Here is a 20079-nt window from a genome sequence, read left to right on the forward strand (position 1 = left end):
TGACATTTAAACATATTCTTTTATTGTGGACATCAGAATACATTAACATTTGCATGCAATTAAAAAGTATGTATTTTAGAGTTCACATTAGGAATAATTTTTACCCCAAATAATATTTTGTTATATAGTAGCCATTTTGGCTTTATAAAGACAGGAAAATAAAATTGCTTATGTTTTAGGGACCACAATTAAGGGCTGTACATTTTTTTATATTTTGAATTGTAAGTACTGTATATGAGGCTTGAAATATCAATGAACTTTTTTTTTCACTAGTAGAAAGTTTTGATCTAAAATAAACATGTATGAAACATCAGAGTGGTTTATACTGCACCCTGTACATGAATCTATTTCTTCAGCTTTTCTATGTTTCTGTTTTATAGATATTTCTTTTCACTTTGAATATCCCAGTGTTGGGGAGATACATAAGGAGAGTTTGCTGAGAAGTGGTAGCATGGTATAGCATGGATTGTACTAGAATGTGTTAGGTTTGAGCTTTGTAATAATGTAGCTATGTGACCTTGAGCAAATTATTCTCATCTATGAAATGAGGGAGAAGGAGTTAGATTTCATTTTTTCTTAGGTCCCTTCTAGCTCTCATTGTAAAAGATTAAAAAATTAATAAAATTTATTATGCTTTGTGCTTTCTGATACAGCCAGTTAAATCACTATGCTTACTGTCTTTTATAAATTAATAATTAAACTCCCAGATTAACTTTTAACTTTCTAAGTTTTTAATCTTAGCATTTTAGAAATGACATGTAAAGTTATTTGCTTTTTGATGAGTCATTTGTCACATTATGAAAGATTCTAATTAAATTTCTTATAAATATGTTTTTCTTTTGTAGGTATGAAAACTTTCAAAGACGACTAGCACAGAACCCTCTCTTCTGGAAAACATAATTTGAATAAAATAATTTTTAATGGATTCTGAAATTTGTCATGTTTTGAAGATAATCATTCTATTTGAAAGCATGAAGTCAAAAGGATCATGAAACCTAAGTTTAAAAACTGCTTAGTGACTATGAAGGTTAATTAAAATCTTTATAAAAAATTAAAAACATTGAAAAATGAAAATATGTTCATCATTAATGACTTTTTTCCCTTAAGCTGGAAATATTCAGAGGCAAAACATTTTGTTTTGGCTATGATTCATTTTTTACTTAAAAATAAAGCATAGTCACAATATTGTGCCAAATGCATTGCATTTATAATCTTTCATTTATATTTACAGTGGTTTGCTAGAATAGTTAACTTAAAATCAACTATATCAAAATTTGGGGACTTTTGGAAAAACATATCCAATATACATTTTTACATATGGAGAAATTATTTTCAGTTAGTATTTCTTTAGATTAAAAGTTTTTTCAGAGGAATTCCCTGGCAGGCCAGTGGTTAGGACTAGGCGCTTTCACTGCCGTAGCCTGGGCTCTATCCCTGGTTGGGGAGCTAAGATCCCACAGGCTGCGTGGTGCGGTCAAAAAAAAAAAGTTTTTTCAATTAACAGATTTGTTGTCACTTTTTATATCTGCAAATTCATACGTTTTTTATTAACAAAATTGCCATAATACTGATCAGGTTTTGTTTAATATTGGAAATGTTACACATTTGTGTATAGACTATAGGATTCATTACTTCTTTGTATGAAGGTAAAGCCTTTGTGTCTCATTCAAAGGGAACCCTTTGACCTTTACTGGTGATGCCCATTGACCAGAAACCACCAGGATCTCACCTGTCCAATGATTTTTATAGAGATACAACAGGAAGTATTAACTAAAAACAAAGTGTCCCTTGGCTTGCCAAGAGGATATAAAGACAGTGTGATTGTTCATGACAGTCCTGGGTAGTGGCTTTTTTTAAAATTAATTAATTAATTAATTAATTATGGCTGCGTTGGGTCTTTGTTGCTGCGCACGGACTTTCTCTAGTTGCGGTGCACGGGCTTCTCATTGTGGTGGCTTCTCTTGTTGTAGAGCACGGGCTCTAGGTGTGCAGGCTTCAGTAGTTTTGGCTTGTGGGCTCTAGAGCACAGGCTCAGTAGTTGTGGCGCACGGGCTTAGTTGCTCCGCGGCATGCGAGATCTTCCCGGACCAGGGCTCTAACCCATGTCCCCTGCATTGGCAGGCGGATTTTTAACCACTGCACCACCAGCGAAGTACCCTGGGTAGTATATTTAAACTGGTTTGTTGGGCTTTCACAGCAGAGGATGAGGCAAAATTTGGACCACTTTTCTAATTGTATTCTTGCTGCTGGAGTAATAGTCTTGCACAGTATGCATAAAGAGGTTCAGTTATCACTTCTGAGAGCTCTCCTGAGCAGCCAATACCTACTTCATTTTGGAAGTCTCTTGTTACCCTTCTAAAGGATACATGCTACACTGGAGAGAAAAGGGCTTTAAATATCAGAAAGCCTCTTAATTATCCTATACACCCAAGATAGGTTTGGGTGTAGGAGGTGGGCAAAAGCCTGGTATTGATGTTGTAATTCCTGGTGAGTTACAGATAATATCAGGAATATAGATTTTTATCTATATTTTATCACAACAGGAGTAAGCCAATAATTGTTTCCTTGTGGTGGGCACATTCTCAGTGGAGCTTCGTTCCTTCATAGACGTCTGGAAAATCTTGGAGAAAATAACCAGTACAGTGAGAATAACTCCAGCATTTGTTCCTCCCTTGGTGATGTTGGTTCTGCTGACAGTGCTATAATGATTATAGCAGAAGTATTTTGTTGACCTGGAGTAAAGTTCCAGTTTTTACAATAATGAAGACTGGGGCTAATGGTATGAGGAAAGCTCAAATATTAGAAGGAGACTTTGGGAGGAAATTTGTCTCAGGAGTTTAAAGGAACAACTATTAAATCTTCTGCAGTGGAATTTAGCAGGTTCAGAGTCAAATTTCACCGTAAAAGATTTAATATCTATTCTTTTAAACTCCTAGGAGACCAATTTTCTCCTAAAGGTCTGTCCCGTCTGCCATGTGAGGATATATGGAGACCTCTGTGACCTGGAAGAGGGCCCTCAGCTGACCATGCTGACACCATGATCTTGGGCTGCCAGCCTCCAGAACTGTAAGAAACAAATTTCAGTTGATTATGTGAGTCTGTGGTATTTCGTTATAGCAGCTTGAAGGGACAAAGGCATATTGAAGCATTTTATTAACAAATTTTACTTGCACACAGTTTAACCTAGGAAGGCTGAACTCTGGATGTGTCAATCTCTTTTTCTTTTAAGTTTGATTTTTAAAAAGGGCTTTTAGAATAGTTTTGAATTTATTAAAATTTGGAGAATGCCAAACTTAATTTTTCCTATTATCATTTTTTCCATAAAATGAAGGAAAGTCAAGAGAGTTTAGGCAAAAAAGACATCTTAACAGTTTTATTATGCCTCAATATGGGAAAGGCAAAATCATAGTGGTCAGAGGAGACAAGATATGAACATGAGTGAAAAATATCCAAAGGCAAGAAATAGTCTCAGCCGATATCTGTATTTAGTATACTGGGAAAAATAGTAACACCATTTACCATCTGTGCCCAATGGATCCACTTTTAAAAATGCTTCTGAGTCACTTTTTGAATAATTTACTGAACAAAAAAAAAGGATAGTAAGGGACTTTATTAGAATGTTAAATAATGAGAAAATAGCAGGCTCAAACATGTGTTTCATCGTTTCATGATATTTGTACCTGATAAGGGCATTGTCTTCTGAATTTAACTAACTATACTTGAGTTGTCATGTATGAACCGGGAACATATCCATCTTGTAAATGCTGATTCTAGATTTCAAGTACATGTCTAATAGGTTCTACCTTATTACGTTTTGGTTCTTGTATTGTCAAAATGCAACACATGAAGAATTAATTGAAAACTGACAGCCAATAATTTTGTTGAAGAGAGGATAGCTGTCTTAGGTCAATAGTTGTAAGCCATTTTCATTTTTAGATTTTAGATTTGTGGATTTATTAGAATGATCAAATAATTTTTTATTTCCACATCTTCTATTTCCATAACTTTTCTATGTATACCTGCTTTCAGCATTTGCCTGCTTACAAATCTTATTAAGATATAATTCACATAACATCAAATTCACTCAAAGTGTACAATTCAGTGTTTTTTAATATAGTCACAGGATTGTGCAACCATCATGATCTAATTTTAGAACATTTTCATCCCCTCAAAAGAAACTCCATACCCATTAGTATTTAATCCCCAGCCTCCAGAAGCCCCATCAGCTCTAAGCAACTATGAATCTACTTTCTGTCTCCATGGATTTGTCTTTTCTGAGTATTTTATATAAATGGAATCATATAGTATAATGGTCTACTATAAGGCCACTATAGTATAGTGATCTACTATCTAAGACCACTGTAGTATAGTGGTCTTTAGTGACTCACTTCCTTTACTTAGCATAATTTTTCAGGATTCATCCATGTTATAGCATGTATCAGAGCTTCATTCCTTCTTATTGCTGATAATATTACATTGTATGATTATACCACATTTTATCCATATATCAATTGGTGGGCATTTGGGTTATTTCCAGTTTTTGGCTATTATGAGTCATGCCCATATGAATATTCATGTATCAGTTCTTATGTGGGTATATGCTTTCATCTCTCTTGGGTAATATACCTAAAAGTGGAATTACTGGGTTACATGGTAACTATGTTTAACTTTTTGAAGAATTGCTAAACTATTTTTCAAAGCTTTTACTTTCCCATGAGTGGTGTATGAGGGTTTCAATAGCTCCACATCCTTGTCAACACTAGTTTTTTTCTTTTGATTGTAGCCATTCCAGTGGGTGTAAAGTGGTAATCTCCTAGTTTTGATTTGCAGTTGTCTAATAACGATATTGAGTATCTTTGTGTGTGCTTATTGGCCATCTGTTTATGTTCTTTGGAAAAATGTCTATTCATATCCTTTGCCCATTGTTTGGTTATTTGTCTTTTTATTGTTGAGTTCTAACAGTTCATTATATACTCTGGATACAAGTCCCTTGCCTGATATATGATTTTGCAAATATTTTTCCCATTCTGTGAATTGTCTTCATTTTCTTGATGAGAGTAATAGTCGCAGCATAAAAGTTTTTAATTTTGGTGTAGTCTAATTTATCTTTTTTCTTTTGTCACTGATGCTTTTGGTGTCATATCTAAGAAAAGATTTTTTCTGTCAATCTGTAAAGGTTTATTCCTATGTTTTCTTTTAAGAGTTGTATAGTTTTAGCTCTTACATTTAGGTCTTTGATTTATTTTGAGTTAATTTTTGTGAATGGTTTGAGGTAGGGCTCCACTTCATTCTTTTGCATGTGGATATCCAGCTGTCCCAATACCATTTGTTGAAACATAGTCTACTTTTGTTAATTTTGATGCATAAGCATAAAAGATGAAAGAGTATGTGACTGAGATTATTAGGAACTTTAATATTTTCAAAAGTGGGGAACTTTTTTCAAAAATGATTTGAGTATATCAAAATGTTCAGAGTGGTATTCTTTAATAATGAGAGAAGACAACTCTCAGCTGAGCACAGAGATAGCTTTGCTGTTTTACCAGAAGAAAAAAAAAAGTAAATTATAGTTTTACTCTTTCTGTTTATCTTCTATGTAACAACATCTAGTAATGGTTTCATGAGCCTATCTTTGTGAATACATTCATCATACTTAACCAACTTTGTCAACAGCTTTAACATATTTATTAATCATTTCCAACCTATTATTTGTAGCTCATTATGAACCCAGACAAAGTTCACCCTTCAAACCTTCTACATTTTCTGTATACTCTTAAATTTGTCTTTACAAAAAGTACTCTTGTATTCTAGCACAACCAGACACTTTTTGTTTTAAGACAAAAAAAAAATTTTTTTTAATCTAAGTAGAAAAAGTGTTTATTACTCTGCATGGACATCCCCTTACCTACACAAAGTCTTTTATATTCTTTCAAAATGTATATGCATACCAACATAAGGGCATCTGAATATCCTTTTGAACCTGGTAGCTAAGAGCTACTCCAGTTATTAAATAAGAGCACATGTATAGTAAAATTATATTGTCTCTTTATCCAAGATTATGTTTCAATTAAATTGATGTTCATTAATACTCTTAAAGATAACTAAGGCTCTGGAAATTACAAATTAGGCTGACACAGGAAGTCCTTATGGCAGTCTTATGGAAGCATAAGAATTCCACAAATTTAAAACCTCTCAAAAGACACTTATGGGGCTTCCCTGGTGGCACAGTGGTTGAGAGTCCGCCTGCCGATGCAGGGGACACGGGTTCGTGCCCCGGTCTGGGAGGATCCCACATGCCGTGGAGCGGCTGGGCCCGTGAGCCATGGCTGCTGAGCCTGCGCGTCCAGAGCCTGTGCTCCGCAACGGGAGAGGCCACAGCAGTGAGAGACCTGCATACCGCAGAAAAGAAAAAAAAAAAAACCCTAAAAACATTGTTTCTTGAAAGTATATTGTGATATCATTTTGCATTATATTGTAGCCTGTAGAGTTAGATGTTCTCAGGCATTTTTTACTTCCACTGATTTTTTAGCATATATTCCAGACTGATATTCAGTCCCCTTGTCCCATTCCTTTTCTATCACCTGGACCAGAAAAACCTGAGTTCTGAATAAGTTCAACCACATGTACTTTTTTTTTTTTTTTTTTTATTGGTAAAAGCCCACCGAGTATTGCATTAAAAAAACCCTGTAACCACAATCTCTAACTTCACCTTGGTTGTCAGAGCTGCTCAGCAATCTTATGTTTTTTGATAAACTCTTCCATCTCATTCACCACAACTGTTGTTTTTCCCCTCTGGGTGCCTTTAAGATTCTCCCTTTGTCTTTTATTTTCAGCAGTTTGAAAAATGATTTGCCTTAAGTGGTTTTCGTTTTTTAATCTTACTTGGTGTTTTCTGAGCTGCTTGGATCTGTGATTTGGTGTCTGTCATTAATTTTGGAAAATTCTTGGTGGTTATTTTCTTCCAGTTTTTTTCTGTTTCATTCTTTCTGTCTTATCTTTCTTTAATTCTAATTACATGTATGCTTGACCACTGATATTGTGCCACAGCTCTTTTATTTTATTTTTTTTCTTCTTCACATTTTTCCCTCTTTGTGTTTCAGTTTGATTATTTTCAACAGACCTGTATTCAAGTTCACTAAAGTTTTCTTTGGTTACGTCAAGTCTACTGATAAGTTGGTGAAAGCATTCTTCATCTCTTACTGAGTTTTAAAATTTCTAGTATTTTCACTTGATTTTTTTTCTTATAGTTTCCATCTCTCTGCTGAAATTACCTATCTGATCTTACATGTTGTCCATCTTTTCCATTAGTGCCTTTAACATATTAATCATGGTTATTTAAAATCCTCTATCATGGGCTTCCCTGGTGGCTCAGTGGTTAAGAATCCGCCTGCCAATGCAGGAGACATGGGTTCGAGCCCTGGTCTGGGAAGATCCCACATGCCACGGAGCAACTAAGCCCGTGCGCCACGACAACTGAGCCTGCTCTCTAGAGCCCGCGAGCCACAACCACTGAGCCTGTGCGCCACAACTACTTAAGCCTGCGTGCCTAGAGTCTCTGCTCTGCAACAAGAGAAGCCACCGCAATGAGAAGCCCACGCACCGCAACGAAGAGTAGCCCCCACTCGCTGCAACTAGAGAAAAGCCCGCGCGCAGCAACGAAGACCCAACACAGTCAAAAAAAAAAATCCTCTATCAGTTCCAACATATATATGTCATATCTGAGTCTAGTTCTGATGATTGCTTTGTCTCTTAGGAATATGTTGGTTTTTTTCTTGCCTTTTCCCATTCTTTGTCATTTTATTATTGAAAGCCAGACATCTTCTTTAGGTCTAGAGTCTGAGGTAAATAGTTTTTGTGCTAGGCCTTTATTCCAGGGTTAGTAGTTGGCCTGGGTTTGAGGCTTTGAGATTACTGTCACTGCACCACAGGCTTAAAATTTCCCTAGCTATACCTTGTGTTTTAGGTGGGGGTAGTTTGCAGAGGTTTTCTTTTTAATGTTTCTCCACCCTCGCCTTTAGATTTTCCCTTTGTGTTGCACCTTAGAGAGGGTCTCTCTTGCAAGTTGCTTATTGCTTGATGCTAGTTAACTGGCAGTAGGGATTGGGGGTTGAGGGGTGGAGATGTTCTCTGTTTTAATGAAGCCTCAGTCTTAAGCAGTCATCACGTTCCTGGGTCTTGGGGATGTGGTCTTAGTGCTCCTGCCTCTGCCAACATAGTTCTGAGCCCAACACATATTTCTGCCTCTGCCCTTGGGAACAGATTTTTATTCTCTCAGCCACAGTGAGTTTTCACCAGTTCCCTAAGAGTGACAGCTTTTGCCTGCCACAGATTAAGGCTTTTTTTCCCTAGGCAGGTAGGAGTGAAGAGTCCCAGCAAAGTATTTTCTACCTCCAGCAAAGACTGTTGTTTCTGTCCCTGAGTTTTGCACAATGAGGACTTTTCCAGTACTCTCAAAATCTTTTATGTGAGCACTCAGTGGGATTCATGAGGAAAAAGCCTGCAGCAGGGTGGAGACTCTCCTTTTTTCAGTAGCGGAGACTTCACCCTTTTTGCCAGTCACCCTAGCTGAACTATTCTTTTCTTTGTACACCTATGCCTTGTCTATGTAAGCCACTGTCACACCTGTTTCCTTGGTTGGTTGCCCTACAACCTCAACACTTGGATGGATTCAAGAAAGTTGTGAACTTGCTCTTTTTGCACATTGTAAGTTTGGCAGCATCTGTTTATCCAGCTTTCTTCATCCCTAAAAAGAGACCAAACGTCCCACAACAGTTTAAAGAATCCCCTTGTTCTCTTTTTATAAAATTCCTGCACACTACATCCCTCTCATCAGCTGGCAGTTGGTCACTTTCTGAGAAAGTAGACACTATCAGACGGGAATGCTTTCCACTTCCTGCATCCCAACGTCTATACCTATCCTCTTCTCCATTCTTCCGCCTGTCACTGTGGATGAGGTATTTGTTCCACCTATGCAAGGCTCATCTCTGTTCTAAAGGCCATACTGAGTTAATTTCTCAGGGATCTCCCTTTATCAGTATTCCCTTTCTCTTGTATATCGTATCCCTCTCTTGGCACCTTTCCAACAACATTTAAACAGATTCAAGTCTCTCCTCTCAAACAAAAAGCCTTCTATGACACATCTGTACCCTTTCTTGGTCCACTCTTCTTCGTAGACAGATTTTTAAGTGGAGTTGCTATCTCTACTTCCTTACAGCTCAGTGACTCCTCAACCTCTTGCAATCTGACTTTAGTCCCGCACACTTAAATTAATCCACAAAGTCATTATTGGCCTCTTTGGACACTTCCATCTTAATTTTACTTAGCATTACATGTTTAATCATATCCTTCTTAAAATGATTGAGCTTTGTTTTGACTGTCTACTTATGGCATCCCTTGGAAACCCATGGAATTCTATCCTAGTCCCTCTATGTTTCACACTGTATACTTCTAAAGCAGTGCTTTCCAATATGAATATAATGTGAGCCATGTATATAATTTAAAACTTTCTAGCAGCCACATTAAAAAATAAGTGAAGTTAATTTTAGTAATATATTTTTAATCCAATATATGCAAAAAATTACCATTTCAACATGTAATCAATTAAAAAATTAATGAAATAGTTCACTTTTTTTGTACTAACTTTTCAAAATCTGGTGTGTATTTTGTATTTACAGCTCATCTCAGTTTCGATTCCAAATTTTCAAAGGCTAAAGTGAAATGTAGTATTACCAAAACAATGAAGTTGTATTTATGGGAAAACATTTTACTCTGCTTTAACTTTTAAATTTAAATTCATTAAAACCAAAATTTAAAAATTCAGTTCCTCAGTCACACTAATCCCATTTCATGTGCTCAATGTGCTAGAGGCTACCATATTGGAAAGTACAGTTCTAGAGTGATCTAATCTATTCCAACACATTTTGATGATTCCAGATCTCTTTTCTGAACTCCTGAAGAGCCTCATGTCCTATAAGAACTTCAAAATCAATATATACAAAACAGAACTCATCTCTTTCTTCTGCCTCTTCCCATATCCCTTATCTTAGGAAATGAGATTAAGGAATTCCCTGGTAGTCCAGTGGTTAGGACTCTGTGATTTCACCGCGGAGGGCCTGGGTTCAATCCCTGGTCAGGGAACTAAGATCCCACAAGCCGGGTGGTGCAGCCAAAAAAGAAAAAAAAAAAAAAGGAAATGGCATTAATTTCTATCAAGCTAGTTGCCCACAGCTTAAATATCACTATTGATTTCTCCTTCCTTCCCACCTTATCCATTCAATGATTATGCTAAGTACAATCACATCTCGCTCCAAATAGTTCTTAAATTCGTTCACTAGTCTACTTCTGCATCTACTAGGCAGTTTAGGCCAGTGTTTCTCAAACTTTACCAACTAATCATTTGGGGAGCTTGTAAGTGTAGATTCTGATTCAGTAGGTCTGGGGTGGGTCTGCACTTCCAGCAAGGTTCCAGGTGGTACTGCCATTGCTCCTGCTTCTCCATTAACCATATTTTGAATGGGAAAGGTTTAGGCTGTCCTTGAAAGAGTCTCTTCAAGAATCTCTTTGCTACTTTTTTTTTTTTTTTTTGCAGTACGCGGGCCTCTCACTGTTGTGGCCTCTCCTGTTGCGGAGCACAGTCTCCGGACGCGCAGGCTCAGTAGTTGTGGCTCACGGGCCCAGTTGCTCCGTGGCATGTGGGATCCTCCCAGACCAGTGCTTAAACCCATGTCCCCTGCATTAGCAGGCAGATTCTCAACCACTGTGCCACCAGGGAAGCCCCTATAAACATTCTTATACAAGTTTTTACAGACATTTGCACTCAATTTGTTATTTGGGGGAGGATATACTTAGGAGTGAAACTGCTGCATCATAAGGTAGATGTATGTTTAGCTTCCTTTTTTAAGAAGTTCATGTTCAAGTATTTTGCCAAATTTAAAAGCTTTCTTATTGATCTGTAGAGTTCTTTATATAAATATTATGGATATAATCCTTCATCAGATATATCAGATATATGTATTACAAATATATTCTCTCAGTTTATAATTTGCCTATTCAACTTTCTGCTGATGTGTTGTGATGATAGGAGCTCTCAATTTTAATGAAGTCAAATTTACCAATTTTGTCTTTAAAGGTTTGTGCTTTTTCTGTCATGTTTAAGAAATCTTTACCTACCCCAAAATTGTCAAGTTGCTCTCCTGCATTTTCTTCTAGAGCTTTATTTTTTTAGCTTTCATGTTTAAATCTATGATCTACCTTGAATTAATTTTGGGGTTTGATGTGAGGTAGGGTTTATTGCTTTTCCTATATGAATATGAAATTGTTGAAACACCTTTTAATGAAGAAGACTATCATTTCCCTGCTGAATTGCAGTGATACTTTTGTCATAAACCAAGTGACTCTATAGGTATAGGTGTATTTCTGAACTCTGTTTTGTTACATTGGTCTATTTGTCTATCCTTGCACTAATACCCCACTGTCTTAATTACTGCAGCTTTATAATAAGTTTTGAAACTCTGATAGTATAAGTTCTCCAATTTCATTCATCTTTAAGATTATCTTGGCTATTTTAGGTTCTTTGTATTTCCGTATAAATTTAAGATTCAGCCTGTCAATATGTACCAACTATTCATGCTGGGCTTTTGATTGCATTTACATTGAATCCACACATCAAATTGGGGGAAACTGAAATCAATATTCAGCCTTTTGATTCATAAACATGATGTAGCTCTCCATTTATTTAGGTCATCTTTAATTTCTTTCTATAGTACAAACTTGCAATATTTTGTAGTTTTCAATATTAGCTTTATGGAACTTAAACTTGTTTCTAGATATTTGATTTTTTTCATTCTACTATAAGTGTTTTTTTTTTTTTTTTTTTTTTGGCGGTATGCAGGCCTCTCACTGTTGTGGCCTCTCCTATTGCGGAGCACAGGCTCCGGACGCGCAGGCTCAGCGGCCATGGCTCACGGGCACAGCTGCTCCGCAGCATGTGGGATCTTCCCGGACTGGGACACGAACCTGAGTCCCCTGCATCGGCAGGCGGACTCTCAACCACTGCACCACCAGGAAAGCCCGAAGTGGTATTTTTAAAACTTTCATTTTCTGATAGTTTCTTGCTAGTATATAGAAATATTTTTTTTAATATGTTAACCTTATATCTAGAGAGCTTGTTGCTAAATTTACTTTTGATTTTAACAGTTGATATATTTTGTTTTTCTTTTTTTACAATCATGTAATATGTAAATGAAAATTGTACTTTTTGTTTCCAGTAGTGTACCTTTTATTTCTTTCTAGCCTTACAGCACTGTCTAGGGCCTCTAGCACAATGGTAAATAAAAGCTGTGGTAGTGGACATCCTCATTTTGTTGGGGAGAAAGATTTGACCATTGCACCACTGAGAATGATTTAGCTGTAGTGTTTTATTACTAGATAACCTTTTTAAAATAAAAGATTTTTCCTTGCATTTCTACTTTTTGAGGATATTTTTCCCCCTGAAATCGTGAACGCATGTTTAGTTTTATCAAATGTGCTTTCTTCATCTATTGAAATGATTGTGCTTTCCCCCCATTTTTAAAATTATGTTACTGTTGTGAATTACACAGATGGAATTTTTTTTTAATTTTATTTTTTTTACTTTATTAATTTTTTTTTTTGCGGTACGCGGGCCTCTCACTGTTGTGGCCTCTCCCGTTGCGGAGCACAGGCTCCTGACGCGCAGGCTCAGCCGCCATGGCTCACGGGCCCAGCTGCTCCGTGGCATGTGGGATCTTCCCGGACCAGGGCACGAACCTGCGTCCCCTGCATTGGCAGGTGGACTCTCAACCACTGCGCCACCAGGGAAGCCCTACACTGATGGAATTTTAAAATGTTAAACTGTCCTTTTATTCCTGGAATAAACCCCTCTTGGTTATGATGCATTATGTATTTTTTTATATCCCTGGAATCCTATTTATTAATATTTTGTTAGGATTTTTACATCTACATTCAAAGGAGACACTGACCTGTAATTTTTCTTTTTTGTAATGTCCTTTTTAGGTTTGATATTAATGTTTTACTGGTCTTAAAAAAGTGAGATCAAAAGTATTCCCTCTTTTTCTATTCTTTGGAAGAGTTTTTGTAAATTTGGTATTATTTTGCCCTTAAATATTTGGAAGAATTCACCATTAAAGCCATATGGGTCTGCTACTTTTTTTGTGGAAAAGCTTTTTAAAAATCTGGAAGTAATTTGTTTTGGGTCAACGCATCAGATTTTAGTCATGGGTCATTTCCTTTTTCAAGATAAATGTTATATCTTAAGTGATGAATTAAAAGTTTATATAAAAATAATAAGCTATAGATATGTCTTTATATTAAGAAAGTAAAACCTGGTAATCCTCAACTTAGTTTTTGCTTCATGTATTTTGAAGCCCTGTTACTAAAAGTATAAAAGTAATAGGATAATTAGGATATAAAAATTAGGATTTTTATGTCTTGTTCATAAATTGACTCCTTTATCATTATGAAATGACACTGTTTATCTCTGGTAACATCCTTTGCTCTGGAATCTAACTTGTCTGATGTTAATATAACCACTCCAGTTTTCTGTTGATTAATGTTAGAGTGGTATACTTTTTGCCAACCATTTAGTTTGTTCCTATTTGTTTATATTCCAAATGTGTTTCTGGTAAGCAACCTATAGTGGGGTCTTGCTTTTTAACTAACCTGACAATCTCTGCCTTTTTATTAGGGGTGTTTAGATGACTTAGATTATGTTTAACATGATTATCGATATGGTTGGGTTTAAATCTACCATCCTGCTGTTTTCTATTTGTCTTACCTGGTTTTTGTATCCTTTGTTCTCTTCTTCTGCCTTCTTTTGGATTAACTGGTTTTTAAATTCCATTTTAGGGGGCTTACTTGTGATAATCCTTTGTTGTATTATTTTAGTGGTTAAGTACAGGATTTATAGTATACATATTTAACCTATCACAATCTATCTTCAAATGATAACATACCACTTCACGTATAGTATAAGAACCTTACAAGTGTATAATTCCATTTCCCCCTTCCAGCCTTTGTGCTATTGTTGACATACATTTTACTTTCATATATTTTATAAATCCTGAAATACATTGTTATAATTTTTGCTATAGACAGTCAATTTCCTTTCTAAAAGAAGTATCAGTCTGTTAAATTATGTAGAAAACTAAAAGTGAAATCACAAACTGTTGTTACAATAGTACTATGTTGTATAATTGCCCATGTATTTACCTTTACTGAGATCTTTATTTCTTCATATGGCTCTGAGTTACTTCAAATGTCCTTTCATTTCAATTTGCAAGATTCATTTTAGCATTTCTTGCAGGGCAGGTCTAAAGGTAGTAAACTTCCTCAGCTTTTGTTTATCTGGGAATATCTTGATTTCACCCTCATTTTTTTATTTTCCTGCACTGCACAGCTTGTGGGATCTCAGTTCTACAACCAGTGATTGAACCCGGGCCCTTGACGGTGAAAGCATGAGTCCTAACCACTGGACCACTGGAGAATTTCCTCTCCCTCACTTTTGAAGGACCATTTTGTCAGTTAAAGGATTCTTGGTTGATTGTTTTTTTGTTTGTTTTTTCTTTCTTTTAGCAGTTTGAATATACTGACCCACTGCCTTTTGGCCTCCAAAGTTTCTGATGAAAACTCTTTTAATTTTATTGAGAATCCCCTGTATGTGATGTGTCACCTCTCTCTTGTTGCTTTCAAGATTCTATCTTTGTCTTTGTTTTTCAAAAGTTTGATTACATTGTGTCTCAGCGTGGGTCTCTTCCAGTTCATCCAACTTGGAGTTTGTTGAGTTTCTTGGATGCTTATATTCATGTCTTTCATCAAATTTGGGATGTTCTCAGCCATTATTTCTTTAAATATTCTCTCTGCCCCTTTCTCTCTCTCCTCTCCTCCTGGGACTTCCAAAATGCATATGATGATCTGCTTGAAGATGTCCCACAAGTCTGTTAGGTTGTGTTTACTTTTCTTCAATTTTATTTTCTTTCTGTTACTCAGACTCAATAATTTCCATTGTCCTATCTTCAACTTCACCGATTCTTTCTTCTGCCTGTTTAAATCTACCTTTGAATCACCATAGTGAATTTTTCATTTTAGTTATTTTACTTTTCAGCTCCAGAATTTTTTTGGTTTCTTTATAGCTTTTCTATCTCTTTATTGATATTTCCATTTTGTTCATACACTGTTTTCTAGACTTCCTCTATGTCTTTCTTTAGTTCTTTGGGCATCTTTAAGACAGTTAATTTAAAGTCTTTGTCTAGTATATCTGCCATAACATATTTTCAGGGACAGTTTCTGTTGATTTATTTTTCCCTTTCAATGGGCCATACTTTCCTGTGTCTTTGTATGCCTTGTGATTTTGTTGTTGTTGGAAATTGGATACTGACTCTAATAAAGTGGTAACTCTGGAAATCAGATTCTCCTCTTTTATCAGAGTTTGCTGTTTTTTGTTTTTGTGAATTGTTTTTGTTTTTTTTCTTGTAGGCTGTTTCTGTGCCAAGAATCAGCCTGAGGAGAAAACTTAAGATCTTCTATGGTCTTTTCTGAGTGTTTGCTTTTCCCTGGGCATATGTAGTGACTTGCTGATTTCCCCCATGTATGCAGTTGCCTTTGAATGTCCTAGTCTTTAATGCATGGCTCCCAAAAGGGGAAAAAGAGAAAAATGAAGCAGGGGAACAGCGTGCTGGCCCTTAAATCTCGTGGAAGTCACTTCACCTGGAGGGAGGGGGCTTGTAACAGTGGGGTGGAGGAGGTGTAACAATGATTGGTTGCCTCTTTGTCAGCACCTTTGTGATCAGAAGCAGCAATCAGTGGTCAGAGAACAGAGCACTGATTTTTGGAGGACAGGTTCCTTTTTGCCCACCCTGACTGCTGCAGGAACACAGGTGCCTTCTATGGGATGGGGGTGGGGTGTAGATAGCAGCTACTGTGCTAAGAGCTGAAATTGACCAAAATTAACTGCATTTTACCGTCCAAGCCTTCACCTGGTAGATGCAAGCACTTAATAGACTCCAGATTTCCAAAATAGAGATAGATTCTGAGACAGATTCTGCATTGTCTAAGTGAGGAGACAGATTTCTGGTGCTTCCTACTCCACCATCTTCCCAGAATTCTCTCCAGCTGATTGCCTTTTAAAGAGATTTAAATAATAAGAAAAAAGTCTTTATGTTTACCCATGTAGTTACCATTTCTGTGCTCTTCATTCCTTTGTACAAATTCAGGTTTCCATCTGGTATTATTTTCCTTCTATTTGAAGGACTTCCTTTAATATTTCTTGTGGTGCAGGTTTTCTAGTGAGGATTATTTTAACTTATCTATCTCTGAAAAAAGTCTTTATAGTTACTTAATTTTTGAAAGTTATTTTTGATGGGTAAAATATTTTAGGTTGACAGATTTTGGTTTTAGCATTTTAAAGACATTGCTTTAACTTCCATTGTCTTCTAACTTACATTGTTTCCAACAAGAAATTTACTGTCATGCTTATCATTATTTGTTGTGAGTAAGTAGTCTTTTCTCTTTGGCGGCTTTTAAGTTTTCTCTTTGTCATTGGTTTTAAGTAATTTGAATATGATATACCCCAGTGTAAATTTCTTTGTTTCTTGTGCTTGATGTTCACTGAGCTTCTTGGATCTGTGGGTATATCATCTTCATTAAATTTGGAAAAAAACTGCTAATTATTTCTTAAAATATTTTTTATGTCCCTACCTTTCTTCTCATTCATGGACTCCCGTTATATTTTTCTGCTTGAGGTTGTCCTACAGCTCACTGGTACTGTGTTCACTTTTTTTTCCAGCTTTTTTCTCTCTGTACTTCATTATGGATTTTTTTTTTTTTGGCTATGTTTTCAAATTCACCAATCTTTCTTTTAATGTCCTTGTCTTTTAATGTCCTTGTCTACTAATTCTACTATTTTTGTCACTGCTGGGTCAGTTTCAGTTATGTGATTTTTGGCCTCATTATGGATAGTATCAATATTTTCCTGCTTCCTTGCATGCCTGATAATTTTTTACTGGATGTTAAGCATTGTAAATTTTACCTTGTTTGGTGCTTGAGACTTTTGTATTCCTACAAATACTGAGTTTTGTTCTGGGAGGCAGTTAAGTTATTTTGAAACAGGTTGACTCTTTGGGGTCTTCCTTTTGAGCTTTTTTGGGCAGAACCAGAGCAGCATTTAGTCCAGGGTTAATTTTCCCCAGTATTGAGGCAAGACTCTTACTACTCTACCCAGTGCCCCATGAATGATGAAGTTTTCTACTCTGACTGTTGGGAACAGGTACTTTTCCTGGGCCTGTGTGATCTTTGGACACTGTTCCCTCTGATCCTTTTGGTTGGTTCTTTTCCTGGCCTCGGGGAGTTTTCTCACATGCATTCGCTAATCACTACTCAACTGAATACTTCAGGGGATCCTCTAAAGATCTCTGTTATCTCTCTCTTTTTGTGGCTCTCTCCCCTTTCTGCACTGTGGCTTGAAAACTTCCTGCAGGAGGTTAGCTGGGGCTATAGTTGAACTTACCTGATCTATTTCCCATCTCTCAGGGATTCCTTTCTTACCTGATGCCTTATTTTGATTTTCTTATCATATATTTTATTTCTACATGCTATAAAACTCAGATGATATAGCTATTAATTGTTTCCGTTAACAGTCAATAATCTTCTATTTTTTTCCATTAATTTATCCTCCCTAGGGCTTTTCATTCCTTCTTGAACTTTCATGGGATAATTTTCCTTTAATCAGAAGTACATCCTCATTTTTTTCTCTTAGATTTTATCTGAGAAACTTTTGAAATTTTGTTTTTGATTTTGAAGGATATTTCCTAGGTATAGTATTCTAGTTTGGCAGTTTTTTCTCTCAGCACTTTAAAGCTACTACTCCATTGTTTTGTGCTTTGATGTTTTTGTTGTGAAATCAGTGGTATTTCTTGCTATTGTCTTTTTTGACTGATGCTTTTAAGGTTGTCTTTTTAGCTTTAGTTTCATCAGGTGTGGTGTCTGTGTATTTATCCTTAACCTTGGAGCTGTGGTTAATGTCTTTCATCAGTTTGGTTATTTCTTAGCCATTGTTTGTTTGTTTGTTTGTTTTAATTTTCTTTTATTTATTTATTTGGCTGTGTTGGGTGTTCATTCCTGCATGCAGGCTTTCTCTAGTTGCAGCGACTGGGGGCTACTCCTCAGTGCGGTGCGCGGGCTTCTCATTGCGGTGGCTTCTCTTGTTGTGGAGCACAGGATCTAGGTGCAGGGGTTTCAGTAGTTGTGGCACATGGGCTCAGTAGTTGTGGCTCACAGGCTCCAGAGCGCAGGCTCAATAGTTACGGTGCACGGGCTTAGTTGCTCTGCGGCATGTGGGATCTTCCTGGACCAGGGCTCGAACCTGTGTCCCCTGCATTGGCAGGCAGATTCTTAGCAACTGTGCCACTAGGGAAGTCCCCATTGTTTCTTAAATAACTACATCTTTCTCATTCTCTCTTCCTAGAACTTATTTGCCTAACATTTCTCATACTATGTGAGGTTCTTTTTACCCATTTTCCTTTTTGAGGTTCAATTTGGATAATTTCTTCAAGTTCATTAATCCTGACATATGCTGTTTTGTTTTCTGTCTGCTGTTAAGATCCCCCAATGAGTTCTTTATTTTGAGTTTACTTATGAATTATTTATATAAGCTTACTTATCCCAGAACTCTGGGCTACTTCTTATTAAAAAACCCTCATTGAGATATATTTTATGTACAACAAACTATACCTATTTAAAGAGTACATTTTGATGAGTTTTGACAGTTGTATACTACTGTGAAAGTATTACCGTACTCAAGATACTGAATATCTTCATTACCACCAACCCAAAAGATTTCTCATGCCCATTTGCAATTCACCTCTGCTTCTGATCCTGGCCCCAGCCAGTTATTGAATTGCTTGATCCCTCTAAATTAGTTTGCATTTTCTAGAATTTTATACAAATGGAGTCACACAGTAAGTACTCTTTGTATCTGGTTTCTATCAATCAATATAATGATTTTGAGGTTCATCAATGTTGTTGCCTGTACCAGTAGTTCATTCCTTTCTATTACTGAATAGGGTTACATTGTATGGATATACTACCTGTTTTTTATTTATATACCATTTAATGAACATATGGGTCATTTCACAGTTTTAGCTATTGTGAATAAAGCTGCTGTGAATATTTATGTATAACAGTTTGTGTGAACATATGTTTTTATTTTTTCCTGTTGAATGCTTAGAACCAGAGTGGATAAGTCATATGGTAGATGTATATATTTAACTTTGTAAGAAAGGGCCAGTTTTTCAAAGTACATTGAACCACATGACTTTCTTACCTGCAGAATATAAGTTCTAATTACTCCATATCTTCATCAGCACTTGTGTTATCAGCCTTTTTAATTGTAGCCATTCTAATGTTGCAGTGGTATCTCGTTGTGGTATTAATATGTGTTTCCCTAATAACCAGTTATGTTGAGAATCTTTTCATCTGCTTATTGGCCATTTGTATATCTACTTTTGTAAAATATATGTTCAAACATTTTGCCCATTTAAAAAATTGAGCTGTTGGGCTTCCCTGGTGGCGCACTTGTTGAGAGTCCGCCTGCCAATGCAGGGGACACGGGTTCGTGCCCCGGTCTGGGAGGATCCCACATGCCGTGGAGCGGCTGGGCGCGTGAGCCATGGCCACTGAGCCTGTGCTCTGCAACAGGAGAGGCCGCAACAGTGAGAGGCCCGCATATCGAAAAAAAAAAAAAATTGAGCTGTCTTCTTATTATTGAGTTTTAGGAATATTTAAAAAACATATATTTTGTATACCAGTTGTCAGATATTTGCATTGTGAATTTTTTTCCTGTTATGTCTTTCCTTTTCATTTCATAATGGTGTCTTTTGAAGAGCAAAAGTTTTTAATTTTAATAAAGTCCCATTAATGAAATTTTAAACTTTTATTATTAATGCTTTTTGTGTTCTAAGAAATATTTGCTAAACCCCAAGATTGCAAAATTTTCTCTTACATTTTATTCTAGAAGTTTTATAGTTTTTACTTTTAGATTTAGGTCTATGA

The 20079-nt window shown here is 36.3% G+C and overlaps 1 protein-coding gene across 5 annotated transcripts in view; it reads left to right on the forward strand.

Moving 5' to 3' along the window:
• The window catches only part of HIKESHI (heat shock protein nuclear import factor hikeshi), a 41220-nt gene extending 31018 nt beyond the window's left edge, over nt 1-10202 (forward strand). For 4 of the 5 annotated variants that reach the window (XM_089915382.1, XM_022594049.3, XM_089915380.1 and 1 more), the window contains exon 5: nt 846-10202. In XM_089915382.1, coding sequence (XP_089771508.1) covers nt 846-900 — 55 coding nt within the window. In that variant the 3' untranslated portion in view covers nt 901-10202. The remainder of the gene's footprint in view (nt 1-845) is intronic. The other variant, XR_016393872.1, reaches the window with a different exon arrangement.
• Nucleotides 10203-20079: the final 9877 nt, after the last annotated feature.

Source organism: Delphinapterus leucas, chromosome 7 (assembly GCF_059928025.1).
Source record: "Delphinapterus leucas isolate spDelLeu-1000000601 "Yukka" chromosome 7, BTC_Dleu_Yukka2, whole genome shotgun sequence".
Classification (NCBI taxonomy): domain Eukaryota; kingdom Metazoa; phylum Chordata; class Mammalia; order Artiodactyla; family Monodontidae; genus Delphinapterus; species Delphinapterus leucas.